Source organism: Felis catus, chromosome D3 (assembly GCF_018350175.1).
Source record: "Felis catus isolate Fca126 chromosome D3, F.catus_Fca126_mat1.0, whole genome shotgun sequence".
NCBI lineage: Eukaryota > Metazoa > Chordata > Mammalia > Carnivora > Felidae > Felis > Felis catus.
In genome coordinates this window covers 14,073,680-14,099,252 of record NC_058379.1, presented here as the reverse complement: position 1 = coordinate 14,099,252, position 25,573 = coordinate 14,073,680, and the positions used below count along the sequence as shown (strand labels likewise).

Here is a 25,573-nt window from a genome sequence, read left to right as displayed (position 1 = left end):
TTTATGAAGGCTGGTGACAATGTCATTTACGGCTGTTTAGCATCCCAATCGAGCCCTCTTCTGAGGCGCTCATTACATCAGGGGCATTGAGCAGTGAGCAGACACTTCTCTCTGTCAGCAGCAAAACAGGTTCTGGGCCTCTTGAGGAATTCAGAAACAAGGTGGAGGTTCGTCTCTGGAATATCTTCCCCAGTTGCCTTTTCCACTGCGAGGCTTGATAGCCCGGGTGTGGTTTGAGTGCGTTTCAGCTCCAAAAGGTGATCCAAAATTGAGGATTTGACATCCTTCTTGGAGACAGCAGGCTCTTCTCCCAGGCACAGGGGTCTGCCTTGCCCTGACATTGGCTTTTAGATGTATGAGACCCCTCTGGATATGAGGTGATGGCAGGAGGCAGGATTCTGGAGCCCATCCAAGCCAGATTCGAATCCAGCCACTGCCACTTACTCATCCTGTAACCTTGGGCAGGTTATTGAATCTCTCTCTAAACCTCGTTTTCCTCTTCTGTAAGCATGGGGATGATTCCACCTCACTGGGTTATTGGGACCGTTAAATGCTCAGTGCCTATTGGGTGTTCCGTGCATTTATTCGTAAGGATGAGGATCACCATTAAGGTAATCCAGTGTAGACATGCTACACCCTTGACCATTGCGGTTGCTTCTGGTACTCCTCATTCCTAGACCCTGGTCAAGGTTTCTCAGCCAGGGTCCAACCAGGAAACAGAAGACACCTGTAGCTGTGATACTTTGATTCCAAGATAATGTAACGAAAGTATTATTTAAGAATGCAATTTAAGATGCCAGCAAGGGAGAGTGAAGCATTTAAGGACCAGCAACTGGGCCAGTGATGACCACCCCAGGCCCAGTGGAGCAGGGGGAGGGAGCACGTTACCGAAACCTTTGGGCCATGGAATGGGGTGTGGGGAGCTCTCAGAAGAAGCTGTGCTCAGAGAGGAATGTAGACCTCTCCAGACCACAGCACTGAGATGGCATGGATCCCCCTCTCCCTCCTCCCCATCTCCCTTTTCTCCCATTGGCCAAACCCGATCAGAAGCCAGAGGACAAGGATCCTGTTGATATCCATAGAGGTCAGACTCCTCCCGGGGCCCAGATAAGTTAGGAGAAGGATGGAGAATAGGTCTGGGGCCAAAGGATAGAGAACAACCATCGCTGCACAGACAGAGAAAAGAGGAAGACCTTGTTGATTATCAGGAAGAAAGCCAACCCCAACTCGGCATCTTTGGGCAGAAACATGCTTCCCTCATCTGGGATGAGCTGGAGTGTCTCCAGTTTTCTGTAGGATCCCCATGAAATTCTCAAAATGGATCCGGCATTTACTTTCATTGCAAGCACCAAAATACATCCCAAGGTACTTTGAGGAAATGGGGAGTGGGCATTATAAAGTCCAATCCATTTCAAGGCATCATGACTTAAGCAGCAAATTGTAGGGTAGCATCTTGGGTAAATAAAGCATGCAGTCTTCTGAGGAGGTAAGGCTTATTGGAGAGGCTGCTGAAATAGGCTTGGTGTTCAGTGAACAAGCAACCAGTTGGATGTCTACTCCATGATGCTCTGAGCACATAGCTGGAGGCGATGGCCAGGTATGACGTACCTGCCAGGTATTCATGTTGTGAAGCAGGAGTTCTTAGATGCCTTCGAAGCAAGGCATTCTAGTGGTGGTGTCCCAGGGACCCTGAAATTTTGTTGCTGACCTTCGAAGAGCTGTAGATCAAACATGGAGGAACTTCTTGGCCAAAGCCCCATGATGATGTAGAAAGAATCACAGAGTAGGAGCCGGGGCACCGGTGGGGGTCCAGCAATGATGTCAGCACAGGCCAGCATTCTTCGCACACATGCCGAGGGCCGGGTGCTGTGCTAAGCGCTGGGCTCGCAGAAACAGAACTTTTCCAAGTGGTAAATTATGGTAAAATTCACATAACATAAACGTATCATTTTAAACCGTATGATTTAGTGGTATTTGCATACATCCTCAGTGGTTTACAACCATCAATTCTGTCCCGCTCCAAAACATTTCCCCACCCCAGTGGGAAACCTTATCCCCACTAAAACTTGGAAACAAGCGTTCCGACAAAAACCTGTACATGAACGCTCAGAGCAACACCATTCGTGATTGTCAGTAGGTGGAAACAACCCAAATGTCCATCAACAGGTAAACCAAAGGTGGTGTGTCCATACAATGGAGTAATATCCAGCCATAAAAAGGAATGAATTACTGACGTATGCCACAACGTGGATGAGCCTTGACAACATGGTGCTGAGTAAAACAAACCAGGCACAAAAGACCACGTGTTGTAGGATTCCGTTTGTACGAAATGCCCGGAACAGGCAAATCCATAGAGACAGAAAGTAGATTGTTGCCAGGCGCTCGAGGGGGACGGGCGGGGAAAGGCAGGGGAGAGAGAGAGTGCTTCACTTGTACTCATTTTTTTAAATCTCTTATTTTGAAGTAGTCTTAGACTTACAGAGATGTTGCAAAAATAGTGCACCAAGTTTCTTTATCTCCCTTATCCAGCACCCCCTGATGTTAACGTCATTCAGAGCTTTGGTACAATTGTTAACTAAGCTACCAACCTCACTTGAATCTCACTTTTCCCACAAATGACCGTTTTCTGTTCCCAGATCTTATCCAGGATCCCACACACTTTTAGTGCTAATTTCTCCTTAGTTTCTTCTCCTCTGCGACAGTTTGTCACACGGGCTGCCTCTTAGGAGTTTGAAACTTCTGAAAGCTACTGGTCAGTTACTGTGGAGGAGGTCCCTCAATTTGTGTTCAATGCTTGTCTCACGATTGGAACATGGTGGTATCCCTTTTTTAAATTGACTCATTAAATACTTGTTTTGATCGATAATAGACAAATGTAGCTGGCATCTCTGTACCATGGTTCCGTGGATATTATTCCTTAAGATGAGGCTATAATAAGGGCGCCTGGGTGGCTCAGTCGGTTGAGTGTCTGACTTTGGCTCAGGTCTAATCTCACCATTTGTGAGTTCGAGCCCCGCGTGGGGCCCTATGCTGACAGCTCAGAGCCTGGAGCCTGCTTTGGATTCTGTGTGTGTCTCTCTCTCTCTGACCCTCCCCCACTTGTACTCTGTGTGTGTCCCTCTCAAAAATAAATCAACATTTAAAGTTTTTTTTAAAAAAGATGAGGCTATAATAAGTATTTAAGGTAAAAAGTGAATCAACTGTGAGGAAGACAGATGATTGCATAGGTGAGGCGCAGGTGGTCGGGGAAACACGACATGGTTTTGTGTAATTTTCACAAGAGCCTCGCAAAGTAAATACTAGTATTTGCCATTTTACAGATGAGGAAACAGAGGCACAGAGATGCTAGATGTCTTGCCCAAGGCCACCCAGTCAGTAAATGGCAGAGTCAGGATTTGAACCCAGGGCCTACAGTCTTAACTATGACAATCCCCCGTAAGACTTCCTTCCTGCCTCTGTGATGTCAGCTTAGATGGTGCTCGTGGTGGTTTTACTTTCCAGGGGGGGACGTTCGCAGAGCTCTGCTCAGTAAGGCTGAATCAGGCGGGCATGTGTCGCTCAGGGCCGAGGGAGGGGTATCTTCTAGGGGCTTTCCAGATGCACTGGTACAACATGGGATGAAGACCCAGCCAGTGCAGGGAACCCCAAGGTAGAGTCACCTAAGGAAAATGAATGAGATCTTGGACTGTGTGTTCCCTCTAAGTGAAGGGAAGCTGGTCTCTGTGCAGCTCTTGTCGGAACGAGTAGGCAGACTGCTTTGACGTCAAAAGCGAAAGCTCCATTTAGAGAGAAAGGTGTCACTCCAGGAAGGGTTTTGTAAACCCCTGCACCAAGTGGAGTGAAGCAGCAGCTAGGGAGTTAAAGGTGACTGCTGTGTGAAATGCTCCCCCGTTCTCGTAGCTGTAACCCAGGGAACATGAGGGCTGGATGAGCATCGGCCACGGGGCACAAGCGGGGACAGATGCAGAGGGCTGTCAGGAAGGTGGGCATCCCATTAAACACCCAGATCAACCAGGGGCACCTATGGCAGGACCCAAGGTCACTAAGCACATCTGTCCTTTCATTGGGCAGCTTCTAAAGGTGACCTTCCTTGTTTCTCTTAAAAACTCCCTATGTAACAGGGGTCCCACGGTCAAATAGATACCTCCAAGGTCCTGGCAAGGAACAAATGAGTGAGGGCGGCTGCATGGGGCTGAGGGGAACTGGAGAGCCCATGCCCCATCTACAGGGGGCGCTGCTATGGGGTGCCTGGGGGGGCTCAGTTGGCCAAGCATCCAACTCTTGATTTCTGCTCAGGTCATAATCTCACAGTTCATGAGTTCAAGCCTCATGCTGGGCTCACCCTGACAGCACGGAGCCTGCTAGGAATTCTCTCTTTCCCTCTTTCTCTCTGTCTCTGCCCCTCCTCTGCTAATGCACATGTGCATGTGCTCTCTCTCTCTCTCTCTCTCAAAAAATAAATAAAAATAAACATTTAAAGTGGGTGCCACTACCCACCCCAGCTGTGTGCCGACATTCAGAAATGCAGATCGAGGACTAGCACACCGTCCAGCATTCCAAAAAAAACCCCAGAAATTTGCATTTCATGTGAAACTTCCAGGTTTTTTTACGTAGTGGTAACCAATTTGAAAAAAAAAAAAATGTTTTTAGCTCTGTTGACCAAACAGAACTCATGTGTATGCCTATGGGCTGTTGTCTGTAGCATCTGACCCAAGACTTTTTGAAGCAAGTGATACCCTGGGTCTAAAAGCACTTTTGTGCAGAACCGTTTATAGTTTAGGTGGAAATGAAATTTCGCTGGCAATTGCCATTTTTGCAGGTCACAAAACAGGTGGATATCTGCAATTTTACTCGGTTCGACCTAATATTATTCTGCCCCCTTGACTCAAATATTCTGCTTGAAGCCTGAAGGGACTGCAAAAGGGTAACACAGGCATTTAGAGTCAAAGTGGACCAGGGTTTCTCAAGACATAAGGGCACACCAATCGCCTGGGGTCGTCTTAAAATGCAGAGTCGGATTCCTAGGTCTGGGTTGGGGACTGAGGTTCTGCAATTCCTAACCAGCTCTCAGGTGGTGATTGCTGGTCCGTGGACCACAGTTTCTATATAGTAGGCACTGGACCGTGTCCATCACTGGTGACTTTACAAACTTTGTTGAGAACCCCCTCCTCTTTGCCTCTCCTTTTTCTGAATCCAAGTGTTCTTACCCGAGGATGTGAGGTCTCCTTTATTTGTTCTTTGATTTGTAATGGGCCGTGTTATCACCTCCCTGTAGCTGTGTGACAGCAACAAGTGAAATGACCCCGGCCCTGCCTTCCTGTGTGGCAGCCACCAGCCAGAATAGTGCTCTGGATGTGGCACAGGGTTCTCCAGGTCCCTACGGTCCCCCTCGCTCCCTCTCACCTCCTGCCTGGGCCGCCTCCTTCAATAGTGTGGACTCAGGGATTGAGACTCTGATTTACTGAGCACCTACTGTCTGCTGGTCACCTTGCTGTGCCCCAGGGATCCAGTGGTAAACCAGAAAACCAGGGTTCCCGTCTTCAAGGAGCATACGGTTTCATAATTCATTTAGGATGATAGGTTTGGGGAACAACATAGTTACTCAGTAAAAGCTGAGTAAAGGAAGGAGTTGTGGCTGGGGTCTCTGACACTATGATCTTTCTTTTTATTTTATTTTTTATTTTAAAAACTCTGTTATTGCTTGTGGCTCCCTTCATCAATACTAGACAAGTATAATCAGCTTTTTATCCTAACAATGAATTTGATCTTTTAAACATTTTCTTTGACAAGCAATTAGTATGGGGTCTATGGAACCCTACAGAGCTCTAGGGTATCTAGGACACCTGAGAATCCTGAAATTGCATGTGCGGCTTCTGTGATGATTTTCCCCCTGCCTTCACCTGTCATGGTTTCTTCCCACCCCCCGTTATCAACCCTGGATAGGCAGATAATAATTGGAAGTGGTTCATCAGGAAGGGTGGGGAGGGATAAGATACTTGACTGCTTGGATTTATTTTGAATAATCAAGAAACAGTAAAAACAGACATCAAGGGCATCTACTGAGGAGGCTGTGCCTCACATCCTGAGATGAGCATTAGTGTCAAATATAGGACCCCGAATACATTTCCTGATTTCATGGGGGGAGTAAGAAAAATAAGCATGGAACTTGAGGTTGAGAAGAAATCATGCAAGAGACCTGAATCCTAGTTCTGACTCTGTCTCTAAGAACCTTTGGCAAATCCTTCCCTATCTGTAAGCCTCAGACTTCTCATCTGTAAAAGGTAGGGTTAATCCAGTGACTTCTACTCTTATTGCTTACTGGGTCATGGAGTGCTTAGACAATCATATTAGGGATTGTCTCCCCATGTAAACACACATATGCACGTGGTCACAAAAGTTGTGCACACAATTCCAGGATTGTCAGGGATCCCTGAGCCCTGCTGGGGGTCCATAGACTCCATATTATGAACAATTGGAATAGAAACCCCCTACAGTCCTTTCAGCGACCAATTACTAAAATTATAGGTGGTTATCAGGCCAGCTGAAATAAAAATACACAGTATTTGGAAAGTGACAACAAAAAAGTCTTTGAACTGTCATTATTTGTAGGTGATATAATTATCTACTTAGAAAATCTGAGACTAAAATTTACTGGAGATAATAAAAGAGTTTATCAAGTAAAAAAAAAATAAAAAGCAACGACTTTGAGCTCAGACAAACTTGGTTTGAATCCCCATCATTGGCAGTGGCTGCATCAACTTCTATAATACAATTAATCTCTTTGAGCCTCAGTTTCAGCATCTATAAAATGGGAATCATAAGATCATGTCCTTCATACAGTTGTTGCAAGAATGAAATTAGGTAATTCAACAAAGTGTGTATATACACAAATGTTCAAAATATTGGGTTGAATTTGATCATTTGCAAAACCGCTAATTTAGGAGAGTTAAACCTAATTAATAAAAATTAAATTAAAGAAATTGCTGTGGATAGCTGATCATTTATTTAGTAAATATTTATTTTGTGCTTACCAAGTGCTAACATATTTTAAGAGAGTGAATGATATCTTTCAAATCAAAGCAGACCTAGGCTGCCTTTACAAATGTACATCAAACCCATACCTGCCTTGGTGAGCTATTTTTCCTCCTGTCTTTCACCCTTGTCCCCACATCCATGCTAATATAGGGCAACCAAAATGCATTTAGTTAATCTGAGAGGCTTGATCTTTTACTCAAGTTTAACCCATTTACATTTATTGTTTTTACTGATATACCTGACATATGTGGTGTTATTCTTAGCGTCGTAGTTTGCATTTTCTATTTAGCATGTTCTCCCTTTGCTGAAATTCATTTGTAACTGATTCAGACCTACGTGGATACTGTGATCTATTTGCAGGGAACTTTCAAGTTAAGGGAGCAGATATTATCAGTTCTTCCTTAAGATAACCACTCTTACTTCTTTTTCCTTCCGTGGGCACCTTTTGCTTGACCCAGTTTCCCTGCACCAGGGACACCTGGGCATGAGAAGAGAAACTTGGTTGAGTCTCAAGTTAATACTGAGCAGCAATTTGAAGAGTACCATTCTTGATGTTGTCCTTGAAATAAAGATGTAGCATCGCTACTACAGTTGAAATTCACAGTTTACAAAGTGCAATTTACAGCATCTGTCTTATTTAATCTTCACAAAAACCTCGGACATGGTTGTTATTACCTTTTCAATTTGACAAAAGGAAATTGAGATTCAAAGTGTTTAATGACTTGCCCAATATCAAATGGCTGGGGAATGAGCCAAATCAAGTGTATGTTTCCTGTAAATATACAGTGTTGATGTGTCCCAAAATTATGGAAATAATGATATCAGGAAATGTTGACTTTTGCAATATCCAAGACCAGAGTTAAATTATTTATTACTATGCAAGCAGGACAGTTCATCCAAATAAGGTTCATTCATTCTTATCCTTTCTTTTACCGTATTTTTCCCCTGCCCTCTGACGCTCTCAGCCAGGAAATAGCATCACATTCCATCTACTTGTGGAAGCCAGAAGCTGGGAAATCACCATGGACACCTCTCTCTCCTTTGTGCCCTCTACCCACTCAGTCACCACATCTTGTTGACCCAAACTCCTAAGTATCTTAAACCTACCCTAAGGAGCACCTGGGTGGCTCAGTCGATTGAGCATCTGAGTTCAGCTCAGGTCATGATCTCACGGTTTGTGAGTTCGAGCCCCATGTCGGGCTCTGTGCTGACAGCTCAGAGCCTGGAGCCTGCTTCAGATTCTGTGTCTCCCTCTCTCTCTGCCCCTTCCTCACTCATGCTCTGTCTCTCTCTCTCCAAAATAAATTAACATTAAAAAGATTTTTTTTTAATTATAAAAGGGGTGCCTGAGTAGCTCAGTCGGTTAAGCATCCAGCTTTGGCTCAGGTCATGATCTCATGGTTCATGGGTTCAAGCTCCACGCTGGGCTCTGTGCTGACAGATCAAAGCCTGGAGCCTGCTTCAGAATCTGTGTCCCTCTCTCTCTGCCCCTCCCTCACTCACACCCTGTCTCTCTCTCTCTCAAAAAGAAACATTAAAAACAAAGTTTAAAAAAATTAAAAAAAAAAACCCTGCCCACTTTCCCCCTTCCTCCCTTCACTATGCTAACCACTGTCATCACTCATTTCTGGCCTGCCACAGCCTCCTAACTGGGCTCCCCGTAGCCAGCCTTGCCTTTCTGACCCATTTTCCATGCAGCAACCAGAGTGATCTTTATCAACTGTAAACCTGACCATAGAACTTCTATCCTCAAAACTCTCCAGTGCTCATTACTGTAAGAATAAAGGCCAGAATCTTAGCTTAGCTCTCAAGAGACCAATGTGATCCAACTTCTGAAGACCTCTCCAGATTTATAAGACATTGGCTTTCTTCTGCCACAGTGGAGAGGGCACAGTGGACTACCTCAAATATCTGCTCTCTCCCTCTGCCTTCTCAGCGCCTTCTCTCCTCCCCTCCTCCCTCTTACCATCCACCCCTTCAGTCTGGCTAACTCTGACTCTTCCACCAGGAAGCCTTCCCTCACCACCACCGCCCAGACTGTTTGGTTTCCTGTCCGTGTTCCTGCTAACAGCCTGTATTTCCACTTTGTTCTGCCTGCTGCACTTGTCACTAATACCTCTTTTCCACCCCACTCTCCCCCACCCCCAGCTTGTAAGCTCTGAGGGCAGGGAGCTATCTTATCCATCCCTGCTTTTCCACCGCCATCCTCCTTGCTGACCCAGGTGGGAGCTGTGTACACTTTCATAATGAATGAATGGATGGTGTGAATGGAAAAAAAAAGGAAGGAAGAGAGGAAGGGAAGGAGAGAAAAGGGGAGGAAGAAAGAGAGAAAGAGGGTAAGGTTAATTGGGGGTATGAAATATGCACTAAGCCTTTGTAATGGTTCTTAAGCAATGTTTCAGAGCCCACTGGTAGTGCTTCATTTTTACAGTAATGAGGCCATCCTCTTGGCTGTGATTATGTTCACATATCTGGCCTGAAATTGCTCATTTTCCTTGAGGTGCAGTCGAAAGCGACTCTAAAAATAGTCACGGAGCAGTGCCACACGTTTCACATAGATTATCCCATTGGATGTACTCCCACTTCATTTATACCTGAAAGGTAGAAACCATCATTGTTCCCATCTTACAGATGACAAAGCTGAGGCTAATAGGTAGTAGAAGTGGGTCACAAACTCTCGTCTTCTGGCTCTAATGCTCGCCACTCTGACTGCTGCATGACACCACCAGCAATGGAGCATGTCTGGCGAGGGTCGCGGGCAGTGGAGGTGCATCTTTGCGGATTTTTGTGCCACTGAGGGGTGATGGAAGGAAGCTAATTACCTTAGCCCCAAACCCTGGGGTTTTCTGTCTGTATGATGGATTTAGTGCTCTACAGCTGACTGAACTCACTCATAAAAATGAGCTTTGCAAAATGAAGATGAAATGTAGGCTCCCTAATTCCCCAGATCTATTCCAACATGGGGACGACAGCCCTGTAGCTCTCTACTGATGATGGGCTGGACCCACGATACCCCCATCCCACCCCATGGTGGTGACTCATCACCAAGATCCGGGGCCTGAGTTTCTGGCTGCCTCTCTTGAGTTCCACATTCCAACACACCAAACCCTGCTCCTTTGGTGATGCGAGGACTCGGTGACAGGCACCCACTCCACTGAAAACCAAGACCAGCCTGTGTGTCCACAGCTTTTAGTTGTCCTTCGACACAAAGTACTTTGAGCAACGTATGCCTGTCCATTGACATCACAGAGGACCAAGAGCATAATGGCTGCCAGTGTGATAATTACTAGCAAAAGCGGTGGGAAGAAGAGTCGTCTCATGGGCACTGACTGTAGGTACGGCATGTTGTAAGAGCTCAGAAAATATTAACCATTACTCCGTCTTCACGGACACCCTGAAGAAATGCTGTTCTCATCCCCATGTTATGGATGCAAAAACTGTGACTCAGAGAGGTTAGGCAAACTGCTCACCATCACAAAGCCAAGTGGAGAAGCCAGAGTCCAGATTTAAGACAGTCTGGCTTCAAAGCCCACGCTCTTTGGTTTCTATATGATACAAAAACAGAGTGAAAGATGAATAAGTAAGCATCACCAAAGAACATATAAAAAAAAGAATATATGATAAAAAGTAAGCTTTTCTCCCACCCCCCCCCCAGCTTCCCAGCCCCCTTTCCCAGAAGCAAGCATATTTACCAATATCTTGGGTGTTTTTCCAGAGTTGTTCAATGCATCATCAAACTTCTATGGAATTATGGATGAATACATAGGATGGATATGTAAATATATATATTTTTTATTTATTTTTGGGACAGAGAGAGACAGAGCATGAACGGGGGAGGGGCAGAGAGAGAGGGAGACACAGAATCGGAAACAGGCTCCAGGCTCCGAGCCATCAGCCCAGAGCCTGACGCGGGGCTCGAACTCACGGACCGCGAGATCGTGACCTGGCTGAAGTCGGACGCTTAACCGACTGCACCACCCAGGCGCCCCTGTAAATACATTTATATGTCAGTGCTCTCCACCTTTTAAAATTTAATAGTGTATCTTGAAGCTGCTTCCCCATTGGTCCTTTTTTTTTTTTTTTTAGAGAGAGAGAGAGAGAGAGAGAGAGAGCGAGTGCACAAGCCAGGGAGGAGCAGAGGAAGAGGGAGGGAGAGAATTTCAAGCAGACTAGGGCTCAGCATGACCTGAGAGTATGACCTGAGCCTAAATCAAGCGTCAGATGCCCAACCGACTAAGCCACCTCCCCATCCCCATTGGTCCTTTTAGATCTATCCCCCACCCTTATTTAATGCCTACACAGGATTCCACTGCATGGATGTGCCATTGTTTATTTAATCTGTTGATACTCTGAACAACCCTGCAAGGAAGGTGTGCGTGTGTGTGTGTTAAGGATGTTCCCTCTAGTGTATCTGCAGGAGAAAGTCCTAAACATTGAATTGCCAGGCCAAAGATCTGTGTATTTTAAGTTTTAGGCTAAATCTTGCCAAACTGCCATTCAAAGAGATGATACAGTGCAGCAGAGTGAGAGAGTGAGGGCTTCCCGAAGCCTCACGACGAGGCACGCTATCAAACTTGAAACCCCTGTGAAGCCTCATTCTGCTAACTCTGAACTACACTTGCAAGATGTGGGCATCCGATCTGAGATCAGGGCCATCACCACCAGCAAGCTGTAGTCATGAAACTGGGGGAGTTACATGTCTCTGGGACCCCCAAGACACAGAACGCCAGCTCACCTCCTTGATTTGCAGAGGTTGGCGGGTTTGTAGCAATGACTTGCCAGCGTGGGAGAAAGCGTGTCAGCTTGATTCCCGGGTGGTGTTCTCTCGGGGGAAAGACTGCAAATTAGCAGTTTGGGAGATACAAGGAAGTTGGTTGTTTTGTTGTGTTTTGCTGTTGTTTTTTTAAAGAGCAGGGTTGAGTTATGGTTTGGGTCTTTGGTTTTGTTTTGTTTTTAAGAGATGGAGACTTGGAATTCGTTCTTAAATGAGATTGAAGGGAGATGGCAAATGGTGCCATAACTCCGTCCGCGATTTTGTGAGTGTGCAAGCAGAAAACACCCAGGAGTTCACAGGCTGGGTGCTGTTTCTTCGATACTGCTCACTTAAGAGGTAATATGTATGTAATTAAAAACAGCATTTAGATGATGTTCAAAGAGAAAAATAAGGTAGTCAGTGCAAAGGATGTCTCCCTCCTACTTCTGACTGCTAGTATTCCTTGTGAATTGCAACCAGTTGCTACCCATTCTTTCCAGAATATTCTCTGCATTTACATGTGAAGAATTCACACATGTGCATCTTTCTTTTTGTACCTTGGAGCTCATTTTGTACCTGTGAATAGAGAGCTGGCTCATTCTTTTTATTTATTTATTTATTTTGAGAGAGAGAGAGAGAGAGCAAGTGCATGCATACATGAGTGGGTGGGGTGCGGGAGCAGAGAGACAGAGCCGGGGAGAGAGAATCCCAAGCAGGCTCTGCAGCTGTCAGCACAGAGCCTGATGCGGGACTTGAGCTTACAAACCGTGAGATTATGATCTGAGCCGAGAAATCAAGAGTCAGACGTGTAACTGACTGAGCCACCCGGGCACCCCTGTTCTTTCTCTCCTACTAGCCTTTGAAACCCAATGTGTGTTTTGCTCCTGCAGCAGACCTCCATGGAACCAGCCACAGTTAAGGAGTTCAATGGCCTCATGTGGCTAGTGGCTAGCCTCCTGGAGGGCACGGCCCTAGACCCTCTCCCCCCACCTGTTGTTGATCCACGTTGAATGAGCCTCTTGCTTCTCCAGGCCTCTGTTTGCTCACTTTTGAACGGAGGTTGGGTTGGATCATCTCATCGGCTGCCCTTCACCCTAACGTCCTCTGACTTTCGGTGCTACAAATGGAAAGTCACGGACAAGCCAGGACAGTCAGGTCTTCTATGGCAGCTTGATCTCCACATCTAGAAGATGGGGACAATCAATGGTGACCCTGATCAGAGTGAGGATGAAAAAAATATGGCAACTGATGAGGGTGTGCTTTCGGGAGGAGGATAAATGAGGCGTGTTGGTGTTAGGGGTGGTGTTAGGATTAGGACCGACCCTGGTAAGCGCTCAGAATCCACCTGCTAGATGCAAGGTTGCCGCCTGGGTTCACTTCACCTTGTCCATGGGTAAGGTGGGGATAGCAGTTTCTCCTTGCGGTCCCTGCCAGGATCAGATAAGGCACCCGTGCCGAGGGCTCAGCGCCGTGCTTAGCACACAGGAGACTCTCCCTTACTAGAGACTGCTGCCCTCCCCACCCTTCTGGTTGCAAAAATGCAGCCCAGAACGGGGAGCGGCTTGCCCAAGGTCGCACAATGAGATGGTACTGGCAGACGCTGGCCTATTTTGGCTCCCTCCTTCTCCCTGGCAATTGTCCCGAAAGTCAGCCGCTAATTTCCTCGCAGCCAGGTAAATGAAATAAATACCCCCGACACCACTGAACTACTCGAATGAGGCCCGGGTCCAAGTATTGTTTCCACGGTATGCACGAGGGCGTGCACGCGTGTGATTTGTTTAAAGTCACTGCTCCAAAGGGTGGAGGTTGGGTCGGCAGGATACGCGGCCCGGCACCCGGCTCCTTGTGTTCAGAGCCCTGTACCGCGACCAGCGCCAGATTCCGCCGTGTGATTTCCAGCACAGGGCCCCCTCTAGATGGCACATGAACGACCTCTGGCAAAACTGCGATGGTGTAGAAAATTAAAATTAAAAGCCAGGAAGCCCGAATCATTGCATATTATGTAACAATAACAGGAAGCCATTTCTTCTGAGCGTTTGCTGTGTGACATTGCTTGAGGACCCCGATTTCGCTATTTTATTTAATCCCCCTGGTTACCCAGGGCAGTGTAATTGCTTACCAACCCCATTTTACAGATAAGGAAATAGAAGTCCGGAGAAAGTAAAGAACTCCTCTGGAAACAGAGCCAAACACAGAGCAAAAAAGGCCCTTAAAAATCTCCCCTGTGGGGGCACCTGGGTGGCTCAGTCGGTTAAGCTCTGGACTTCGACTTAGGTTGTGATCTCATAGTTTGTGGGCTCGAGCCCCATGTCGGGCCGTGTGCTGACAGCTCAGAGCCTGGAGCCTGCTTCAGATTCTGTCTGTCTGTCTGTCTCTCTTTCTCTCTCTCTGTTTCTCTCTCTGTCTCTCTCAAAAATAAATAAATATTAAAAAAAAATTTTTTTAATCTCCCCTGTGGCAGAAGGGTAGCCAACCACCCCAGCTGACCCAGGAGCCTCCTGGACACTGGACATTCACAAGCTGGGACAAATCGGTCTCCCTGTGGCAACTTAATGTATTCATCTGTTAAATGGGGATATTTGAACCTGACCCTGGTCAGAGTGAGGATAAAACTACGGCAGTAGGTGAGGATGTGCTTTGGGGAGGAAAAGGAGGGAGACAAAAGTGTTGCGGGATTGTTATTAGGATCCAGATAGATCCTGGGGAGTGCTTAGAGTCTGGTCACTGAGACACAGGGCTTGTTCTCTCTCTCTCTCTCTCTCTCTCTCTCTTTCTGTCTCAGCAGACAGTGAATATCCCTGCTCCTCCCAAGCCCAGCCTCTTTCCGGTTGTTTCCAAAGATCAAGTTGCCTTCCTAAGGCCGAAGTCTGAGAAACAGCACCCCAATTTCCCGAGTGCCAACCAGCAGCCCTCCCTGATTTGGAAACCAACTGAGAAAGAGGAAAAACTGAGCTTGGCTGGGAAGGCGTGTGGATCGCTTTATTCTTTTCCTTTTCTCTTAAGCCAAGCCCAGGTTCTGTCCTTTCCAAGGTCTGGCCCAAGCCAGAAGTGACAAAAAAAAAAAAAAAAAGCCCTCGGAAACCTCGCCTCCCTAGAAGCTTACGTGTGAGTCCCTTCTTTAATTAATGAACAGAGTCCACTGCCTAACTTGGACGCTCAAGAGAGATCTAGAGGTCCCGGCTGTCTCTGCTTCCACCTAAACAACGAACGTCCCGGGTTCAGTACCCAGAAGAAATGAGTGAAGGAAGCCAAGGGGTGGGGGGAGGGCCGGTCCTCCACGGTGAGGAGAGACACAGGGGCTCTGGGTGGTTTTCTCTGCAGAAAGAAGACACTCGGTTGGTCGACACACGGGCCACGCGCGCTCACACACACAGCAGAGGAATGACACAGCATGAGGGCGATGCATGAATACACAGAGAGAAACACACACGCACAGCGACGCCAGATGGAGAGCGCAGCCCGGGCTGGGCCCGGGGATTCATTCTCCCCTCACCCACGCACAGGGACTGGTGGAGTTACATACTGCGAGCTGCAAAGGGGGAGGTGGACTTGCTCCCCGCCCTGCCTCGAGGGGATCCAGGAAGTGGCACCTCCTTCTTGGGGGTGTCTGCCCCCGCCTCCTGCTCGCAGAGGCAGTGGAAGCCGGTCAGCTGCCTCAGCCCCCGGATGACCCCGGGAATTCGCCGAAAGGGAAACGAGGGAGTGAGTGTCACTTTGTTGGTAGTGGCAGATGGGGGCACCCTCCCCGCGCTGAGTGTGGGGACGATGCCTGCAGGGAAGGGTGTTGGGATAGAGCTGGAACCAGGACTTGAACCGGGGGACAGAGAACGATGGAGGGGTCCTCTGCTGCCTCCCTCCTGCCCCCACTCCACCCACAACCCACAGACGACCTGCTCCAACCCAGACACGTAGGACTCACTAATAGCCGCCTGCTGTGTGTGCATTCCACAGGTGCACACACACCCCCCCCCCGGGCCATAGCATCTTCAGCGAGGTCCCCTGTTGCGCCCTGGTACCCCCAACCATACCCTGTGTCTCCAAGCCTGGGGGAGCCAGGGAGAGTGAAGAAAATAACCAGAATATGAAATTTAAAAAATCAGACTGTGAGTTTAAAAGCTCGGGCTCAAGAGTGGGGCACACCCGAATTTAAACCTCTCTTTGCCATCATTTCTGCATGACCTTGGACAAGTGAACTACCCTTCCCAGGCTTCTCATCTACTGAAGGGTAATTGTGAGGATCAAAGGAGAAAAAATATATACATTAGGAGCGTACATACTCAATAAGTGTCTGCTATGTTTAATCTTTTGGGATTTTTCTTCAGTCAACAAATACTCATTGAGCACGTGCTGTGCGCCTATGCTAACCCTTAGGGGGACACAGTCGCTCTTCCAAATGTTTCCGCATTAGGGTTTCGGGCTGTCTGTGGAATGCAGATGCCCTCCAGAGTTTTGCGTGAACCCATGTCTTCCGTATTTATCACACCAAATTTGGTTTATACTGGTTTGTAATGCGGCCACGTCTGTCCTTTTGAGCCTGGAACAAGTCGCTCATTACAAAAATGGTCAGAGAGGCCAATTGACATCATTGGTGGCCCTCCTCCTTCCAGTGGATTTGTTGTGGGGACTTTGGGGGTAGCTGGGACACAGGGCCCAAAGGTCCGTGCTGGCTGAGCTCCTGACCCGTGAGTGGAAAATGTTTGTAAACCACAGAGAGCCAAAGACCACGTGACAGGTTGACTTCACGAGGTGGGAAAGAGATAAGAGATAAGATCGTGATTCTTGCCATCTGATTTCCACAGTTATCAGTGGTTTTTCAAGGAGACCCTCGGTCTTAGAGGGCTTTGCTCATGGGAGATGAAAGCAGGCAATTTGCAGCTCACTGGGAAGGGCCCCCCACTCCCCTCGAGGAGGAAGGATTTCATTTCTAGGTTGGCTTCCAAGCTCCAGCGTCTCGTGGTTGGACTTCTCAGTTGGCTGCATTTTCCATCTCGGTTTTCAAGGTGGTGTTGGGCACTCCACATCAATCTCTCTTTTGTGATTCTCTCCACCCCCTCCCTTGTTCCTCCTCTCCAGCACGGGTCTGACGGGCTGGCGGCGCCCGGAGAAGAGTGTGCCGAAGCTTGCGTCACCTCTAGACACATCTAGACACATCCACCAGACACATCTCCTCCCCAGTCTGCCTGACCTGTTGCTTGGGGACACGTCCCACGGCTGGTCCTGACGTCCGCCTGATCAACCATCGCTTCCTAGAGAACGGGGAGGAAGGCAGACGCAGGAGATCATGCCACCGATGGCCGGACAGCAATGAGCGGGTGATGCCGTGTTGACGTCAGAGACGGAGAAGACAAAGCCCCAGAGCAGGTCATTCCTGAGACGCCTCGGCACCAGCCCCCTCTTCCTCCGAGCACGCCCTGAAGCCTGGCTCCTCCTGGTGAAACCATCTTGGCTTGACGCATTTTGAGGTCTTCAGACACCTGGGTAGTAGACACCATGGAGAATCAGGTGTTCAGCGTTCAGCAGATCCAACCCAACGTCATCTCCGTCCGCCTCTTCAAGCGCAAGGTGGGGGGCCTGGGGTTCCTGGTGAAGGAGCGGGTGAGCAAGCCGCCCGTGATCATCTCCGACCTGATTCGGGGGGGTGCCGCAGAGCAGAGCGGCCTCATCCAGGCCGGTGACATCATCCTTGCAGTCAACGGCCAGCCCCTGGTGGACCTGAGCTATGACAGCGCCCTGGAGGTGCTCAGGGGCATCGCCTCTGAGACCCACGTGGTCCTCATTCTCAGGGGCCCCGAGGGCTTCACCACTCACCTGGAGACCACCTTCACTGGAGACGGGACCCCCAAGACCATCCGCGTGACACGGCCTCTGGCTCCCCCCACCACCGCTGTCGATCTGTCTCACCAGTCATCGGCCAGCAGAGAGCACTCACCGGCAGTGGACAGGGCCACGGGTCCTGGCAATGGGCCGCAGCACGCCCAAGACGCTGGGCAGGAAGCCGGCTCTCTCCCCCATACCAAGAGCCGGGCTCCCGGGCCCCCGGGCCAGGACTCTGCCAAGAAGAGCATCCAGGGCAGCCAGAACAGTGATTTGCTCAAAGAGATAGAACCTGTACTGAGCCTTCTCACCAGTGGGAGCAAAGGGATCAATGGCGGGGGACCTTCCAAGGCAGAGACGAAGGATGCAGAAGTCCAGGTGGACAGGTAAGCCCTGTGTGTGTGCATGGACGTGTCGTACGCAAACGTGTGTCGCAACTCAGTCTCACAGCCCAGAAGCCGACCCGAGCCGTCCCAGACACCTGCAGAGGCACATGCCCTCAACCGCTCTTGCCTCTTTCTCTCAAAACTGCAACCGTAGGAACAGAACGGGCGTAACCTCCAGCCTGTATCTCTTGCCACGAGGCCCAGCTGACAGTCGCGGTGGCTGATGTCACATCTTCCGGCAACCCCTCATTCAGCATGGGTATTTTTGCGATCTGCAATTCATGGGGCAGAAGACTGAGGCTCAGAGAGGAGGGGCCCTTCCCAAGTCACCCCGTGAGCGAGAGCCACGTGTCCGCGGCGGCCTCCGCATAGGGTGAATGCCAAGGTCCTGGGAAGAGAGAGGGGATGGGCTGAGGCCTGCGTAGGCCTCAGCCTAAACCAGCTCTCGCCTTGGGCAGCCGCTGGAGAGAGCAAGGGAGGTTCTAAGGGAAGGGAATGGAATCGAAGTAGAGGCCCTGTCCCCCCCCCCCAAAACGGCGCTCTTGCTCAGAGTCTGCAGGAACCAAGGCGAGAACAGGAAAACCCGGGTCCCGGCCCCTCTGTGTTTGCCAGATTGGCATTTTCTGACTCTGTGGAGGAAGAGAACAGGTGACACAGTGGGTGATTCTAGCTCCTTCTCTGGGGAGGAGTGGGCAGCTGGGCCAAGGGGTCAGAGAATAGTGGGTCCAGGGACAGAGGAGAGAGGCAAGCTTCTCTGTGCGCCCATTCTGGTCTCAGGTTAGCACAGCCCCCACTTCTTATCCAGCCCCCATGTGGGGCCACCCAGAAACCCAGGACAAGATTTCCCACCCACCCCCCCACCCCGTCCCCAAGGACCCCTGAGTGTCCAGAGAGCACTTAGAGGTCCCCAGGGTGTCCCTCAGGAACCTGGATTAAAGCAACTCTCTCCAGGCCCCTGCACTGGTTTCATTTAACACATGTTTGTTGAAGACAAACCCGGCACCAGGGGTGGAGGGAACACGCCGACCCTCTGACCTTGTGAGTGAATGAAATAGACAAGCCCCGTGAGCTTGGGGACCTTACAGTGTCACGGGGAAAAGGCAAAGAATCAGTGAGATAAAAATGTTAACATAAGTAGGCCGTCAGATATGTGCTAAGGAGATACACGGAATCAGACGGGGGTCAGGAGGTATTGCGGAAGGTGTATTTCAGAGAGAGAGGCTGGGCAGGTCTCAAGGAAGCAGATGTTGGAAGACCCGGAGGGAGGGGAAGAAGGGCACGTCGAAGCTTTATGGAGGAGGGGCATGCCGGGCAGAGGAATGGCAGGTGCCAAGGTCCTGAGGTGGGAGGGTGCCTGATGTGGTGGAAGGCCTGCGTGGGACCCAGCCTCCCTTCCTGACGGGTCAGCCCCCCAACCAGCCTTTGAGGGGGGCCCTCGGTCTATGGCACCGCACCTCAGGCCACCGTTGCATCCTGGAGTTTTCCAACTTCTCCCACCTGGGCAAAAGCCCAGCTGATTCCAGCAATACCCCGAGCGGGAAGGTGGGGTCTCTGCCAGAAGCCCCAGGGGTTCCCTGCTGCCCTTTGAGCTCCTGTCCTTCAACCTGCTTCTTCCCTCTTCTGTGAGCTCCTGGGGGGGGGGGGCGCAGTTTGGAGTCTCCCCATACCTTTGGTCCCATCTCCACAGGAGATGGAGAGTCTTGGCCCCAGTACACAGGACACGGTGTTACCCTCTTGGTGGGGCAAGTGGGTGGGGGCCCCTATTGTCCTGACCTTCCTTGCCAGAGCTGGGGGCTGGGACCAGTCCTCAGGGCTGTCCTGGCATACAGAGATCTGGGGCCCGTTTCACCCATGACTAAGCCTGGAGACCCTCCCCACCAGGCTAGAGCCGGGTCCTCAGGGGAGCTGCCATTTCCCAGGTGTCCCTACGACAGCACCTGCAGCAGAGATAGCATATTTTTGTTTTGAGATAACATAGGTCTTGATGTAGTTTCTGGGCAGCCAGCGGCCCCCAAGTCTCATCCGGTGGGCTTAAATCCTAAAGCATCTATAGAATCCAGAATCAATCATTGGCCTGGTTTTCTAGGAGGACCAGATGTGCCCCCCCCCAAAACGAAGTCTTCTGAGCACAACCTCTTCGTCCCATTCTGGATATATGTGCCTCCCTGCTCCTCAACACCCCCTTCTCCTAGGAAGAGCAATGGGGCCCTGAATGAGTGTGACAGTCCCCTCCCGGAGGCTGTATTTAATGCTCCATATGCTTGGTTCTGATTCTCAGCTGGGCATGGGGTGGGCATGGGGTTGTGAGCATCAGAATTCCCTGGGGCTTTCCTTCAGCCCCGCCCCAGACCTAGGAGCCTGAATCTCCCTGTGTGACATAGAGAAGTCCCCCGGAGGGTCCCTCTTAGCATTGGGAGCTCGGCCCTCCCCCTCCGAGAAGCCAGTGTGACCCTCTCCCAGCTGGCAGTGGCGGGATGCAAAAACCTGATGCAGGACACTAGGCTTGGGTGAGGTTGCCAAACGTGAAGGACTTTAACGGGAGCCTGGCCTCAGGGGCCCCTCCAAACACCGCCTCCGAAAAGCAGCCTTTGTTTCCCCGAGGACCGGGGCAGGACATGCTGGTCTGACACGGGGTCTCCTCTGGCAGACCTATTTTCCCAAATTGGGAGGCTGCACCTCAGCTCTCAACCCGCCCTCATCCATCACAGTCCTCCCTCCAGTGACCAAAAGGAGCAGGAAACACTGCTTTGGAAGAAAGTGGCCCAGGGCAAGTACAGGGCTCCATGAACCCCGCTAGGGTAAACGGTTCTCAGCAGGAGTATTATCCAATAATAGTGCATGGTCCCCTAGCTCAGTGGCCCATGCCTGTGCTCAAAGCTCCCCACCCCCCACGTTAACAAATATTTTCAATTTTTTTAACGTTTATTTATTTTGAGGGACAGAGCACGAGCAGGGGAGAGGCAGAGAGAGAGGGGGAGGCACAGAAGCTGAATCAGGCTCCAGGCTCTGAGCTGTCAACACAGAGCCTGACCCGGGGCTTGAACCCACGAACCATGAGATCATGACCTGAGCAGAACTCAGACGCTTACCCGACTGAGCCACCCAGGCACCCCCACAAATGTTTTCAAATGCCCCCTTTCTTAACCAGGAGCTAATAATGCCCTAACTATAAACTAAAGGAGACCAGGCATAAAAGTAATTTATCATAACAGAAGCTGTAATTTCACCTATCAGCACTCAGCTATTTGCCCCTAAACAGAGAATTGGTCCACTCACGACCGTGTCAAATGCAGGTGGAACCAGGTGTATTGTTTTGGCCACTCAGATGCCACCAGCGGTGTCTCCTTGGTGATGTGATCTTCCGAAATGGTGACAGACTCCCAATGAAATGATGTCCTGTCTTTTCCCAATGGTTGCATGCACGGAAAACTGAGTGTATTTTAAAGCCATGTTTTAGCGTAAGACTGAATCGGGGTCTTGACTCAGAAGTTTAAGCTTGCTTTTCATCTTGGTTGATGTGCTAAGGTCGCATGGCAGGCAGGACCCTTCTTCCTTGTGTGGGTTTGCCCCTGGACCATCCCCAATGCCACCTCCTTTCCACCGTGATGCCAGGGACCCTCACCATCATTGGAAAAACCAAAAGTGCCCTCAGAAATCACCAAACTAGGTGACAGGAATAAGAGCCTTGTTAAGTGTCAGCGTCCCAAGTCAGGAAATGCAAGCCCAGAGACAGAAGGGTCTTCAACGTCACTCTCCGGGCTTGGCGGGCTGGGGACGATTCCAGCCCCTTGGAGCACGTGGCCGCCTGGAAATTACTCAGCCTTCCAGTGGCTTCCCCATCCAGGCTGCTTTTTGGGGTGGGGGTCAGAGCTGGCAGCCTGGATTCTGGATGCCCAGTGAGGCCGGCTGCCTACCAGGCCTGGAGCCCCACATCCGGGTCACAGCCAGCAGGCTGTGGCTTCCGGGGGCCAAGCAGAGGCTGGGGCTGTCCCTGGTTCTCAGCGGTGCCCTTGACTCTCCTGCTCTCTTGGCCTCATTTCCTTCCTTCCGTCTTTCCTCTTGGACGCGGACCTATTCACCTGCTTCATCTAACTCCTTGCCCTCACGGGGCGTCCCTAGTCCTGTTGTTTGGGAATGCTGGCCCTCCGTTGGGGAGAGAAGCGATGTTTAGTCTAGACACAGTCTCGCCCTTGATCCCAGGGGGAAGGTGGGCCCGGCAGGTGGTGGCAGTGTGCGGGGAGCATAAGGAAGGGAAATCTGGGGGCTTCTGGGACCTTCGGCACTTGGGAACGGTCACTTTAAAATGCTGCGTGTCAGAGGATATCCAGGTTGTTCAGACTGCTGCCCTGAAGGAGGGTTCTAAAGAGGCCAAGGTCCCTGGTCCAGCATCCATCTGGACCAGCCGGTCAGCCTCGCCCTGCGTTCTGATGACTTCTCCACTCGCAGGGCACTCGGTTACTTACAGAGAACCTTCATAATAGCCATCTCTTCAGAGCTTGGGTGAATTCAGCCCTGCTTCCTAAGTAGGTTGTATGGTTTGGGCCGCCTTATGGGCAAGGAAACTGACGCTCAGAAAGGTGGGGCAATTTGCCCAGAGTCACACAGCCCTGGCCACAGAGTGCTCATCTTGGTTCTGCTAGAAATCTCACGGTGGGTGGCTACAGTTGAAGTTGACACGAAACCGGGCGAGAAGAGGTGGCTGGAGGCTCAGAAGTCAGTTTCAATCCTAGAGAATGAGCTTAACTGGGGAGAGGAGGTCTCCTGTGACAAGCCTCTGTTTTATGACCAACATACTAATCAAGCTGTACTGAGCCCTCCAGGGGGCCTGGCCGCACACTAAGGTCTTTACATCAGTTACCTCATTTGCTCCTCGTAGCACCCCATTTTCCTAGTAAGCAAGCCAAGGCTCAGAGAGGCACAGTCACGTGTCCCAGCTCACAGAGCCAGCAAATGACAGAGCCAGGACTTGACCCCAGGCCCATGCTCTTGGCCTCCACTAACATAGATTACACTGTTGGCCACAGTGCACTTGACCGCTAGCCATCAAGTTTCTGAGGACTTGGGGTATTTTCTCAGTCTGGAAGGGAAACTGAAGTGCCCTCCACGCAAGATAGCACCCCAGGAGAACTGACCTCAGACCAACCAATGACCGCACTGATTCCAGGACTGTCTGCAATAGAGGGTCTCCTCCGTGACTGCACTTGACATGTCTTATGGCTTTGAATCAGTCCGTTGGCATTGACTCCCATGACTGCCTTCACACTGAACCTCAGTGCAAGTTTTCATTCTCACCTTGACCATGTGAACATAAGGGGCTTCCCCAGTCCGTCGTTTCCTGGGGAGGGGAGAGAAGTCCTGGTTATAGAGCTATTACTCTTACTTTGCACTCTCTCCTATCTGTGTCCCCGTCATCTTGTCAAGTGGCACCCAGCCCCTCATTCTGAGGAGGAGCTATGGAATGAGCCCACGCAGCCACCCATTCATCCCCAGATTGTGTGCAAGGAAGGGGAGCTTCTCACCATCTTTCATTCAGCAAATATTTGCGGAGCATCTTTTCTGCCCCAGATACTGTCCTTGGAACTGGGGATCCACTGATGAGCCTCTGCCATTATGGAGTCACAGACAAGAAATGAATGATAAACAGATAGACTCAGGCTCTCAGGCAATCATGTTAGATAGTGACACATGCTATAAAAGAAATGAAGTAGTGATTTGAAGAAATATGGCTTGGGATTGGGAAAAAAAAAAAAAAAACTAGATCAGAGGGTCAGAGAAGGCCTCCCTGAAGAGGTAACATTTATACTGAGGCCAGAAGGTATGAACCATGTGAAATCTAGAGAAGGGCGTTCCTGGCAGAAGGTACAGCAGGAGCAAAGGCCCTGAGGCAGGAACAAGGTTGAGATGTTCAAGGAACGGAAAGAAGGTCTGTGGGACGTGAGTGTAGTGAGTAGGAAGAGAGAGCTAGGCGCGCATACCCATACACACACACACACACACACACACAGCCCAAGCCATCCCTGCCCCTGCCACCAAATATTCATTGTATCCATTTCCCTTTGCAGTCGTAACAAATGACCACAAATGTGGTGGCTTGAAACAGTATACATTTATTCTCTTACAGCTCTGGAGATTTTACATCTGGAGGCTCTAGGGGCAAATCTGTTTCCTTACCTTTTCCAGCTTCTAGAGCTGCATCCCTTGCCTTTCTTGGCTGGGGCCCCTGCCTGCCCCTTCCAGCATGAGCATCTTGCTTCTGGAGTCTCATGGCCTTTGTCTTCCATGGCAGAACTCCCTCTGCTTCCTTCTCATAAGGACACATGTGATGGCATCCTTACGGCCATTATAGTTAATGGCCCATCCAAGATGATCTCCCCAATTTCAAGATCCTTAACTTCATCACCCCTGTAAAGACCCTCTTTCCATATAAGGTAACATATGTGGGTTCTGGGGATTAGGATTTGATGTCTTTGGGGGCCATTTTCAGCCCCCCACCCCCATCCAACAAGCCCTACTGAGCAATTCTGTGGCCAGACCCTGGACTGGCCATTACTATGAGGTCTCATTGGACTGGGCTCAGTGTCCTTCCTTCTAGACCCCCCTTTGCCATCATTAGCTACATATTTTAGGAAAGCCCCTTGACCTCTCTGGGCCTCGGTTTCCTCATGTGTAAAAGTAGCGTGTGGGCCAGATGAGCCCTAAGATTCCTTCCAGAACTACCATTCAGGGTCCTCCTGAAGGTCAATGGTGGGCACGCTCATCACAGGCCAAGCAACTGACCGGTCCACCTCCTGTCAAACCCACCTGGAAGGTTCACTGCTCCATTCGACCTCCCCAGACCATCACTCCAGGGAGAGGCACTCAAACACCCCTTTAGGTCAGAGGTCACAAACTGGGGCTCGAGGGTCACACTCAGATCTCCCTCGAGTTTTATTGGGCCTGCAGAGTTTTCTGAAAAAGCGATTTCGTGGCAAAACAGAGAAATCAAGAGGTTTCACATTAAACCTGATTTCCAGCCTCTCAAAAAATAAAGAGAACATCGGAAGAGCTATTAGGACCGAGTCTCTATTGTGGGGAGACAACCAGCCTTGGGAGCTGTGCAGGAGCTGGCATGGGCTCTCCAGTGGCCCAGGATCCCAAACCAGCCAATCTGCTCAGCCCAGACGCTGCAAACACTGGAGGTTGAGGATCCTGCCCAGCATTTGTGATGTGAGCAATTACAGTCGTGATTGCTGCTGAGCCCAGAGGCCCTCACCTCACTTCTCAGCTAGAGGATTGCGGTGAAATTCCAGCTCTCAAGAGCATACTTTTCTCTCTCACAACCTTCCCCCACCCCAGCACGGAGAGCTCTAGAACAAAGCTTTGCAGAGACCCCAGATTCATTTTCCACAGCCCCCAAGTCCTCCTGTTTTAACTTAGCTCCCAGCATCCACAGCCAGGTGGAGGGGGGGTGGCCGAGAAGGGGGGTGGTCAGGGAATAGTGTGGTGTCTGTGGAGAGATGCAGCAGGCTTCCTGCCAGGAGCAGCTCTCCTCAGCAGCCTCCTTGCCCGGTTGGGCCAGAGCAGGTGACCCCCACTTCCAGACTGT

General features: G+C 50.1%; 1 protein-coding gene across 3 annotated transcripts in view; it reads left to right on the top strand.

Annotated features, from left to right (window-relative positions):
* NOS1 (nitric oxide synthase 1) overlaps nt 1-25,573 on the top strand; it is a 182,042-nt gene that overhangs the window by 78,457 nt on the left and 78,012 nt on the right. For all 3 annotated transcript variants that reach the window (XM_011287802.4, XM_045041434.1, XM_023241468.2), the window contains exon 2: nt 16,862-17,988. In XM_011287802.4, coding sequence (XP_011286104.1) covers nt 17,279-17,988 — 710 coding nt within the window. In that variant the 5' untranslated portion in view covers nt 16,862-17,278. The remainder of the gene's footprint in view (nt 1-16,861; nt 17,989-25,573) is intronic.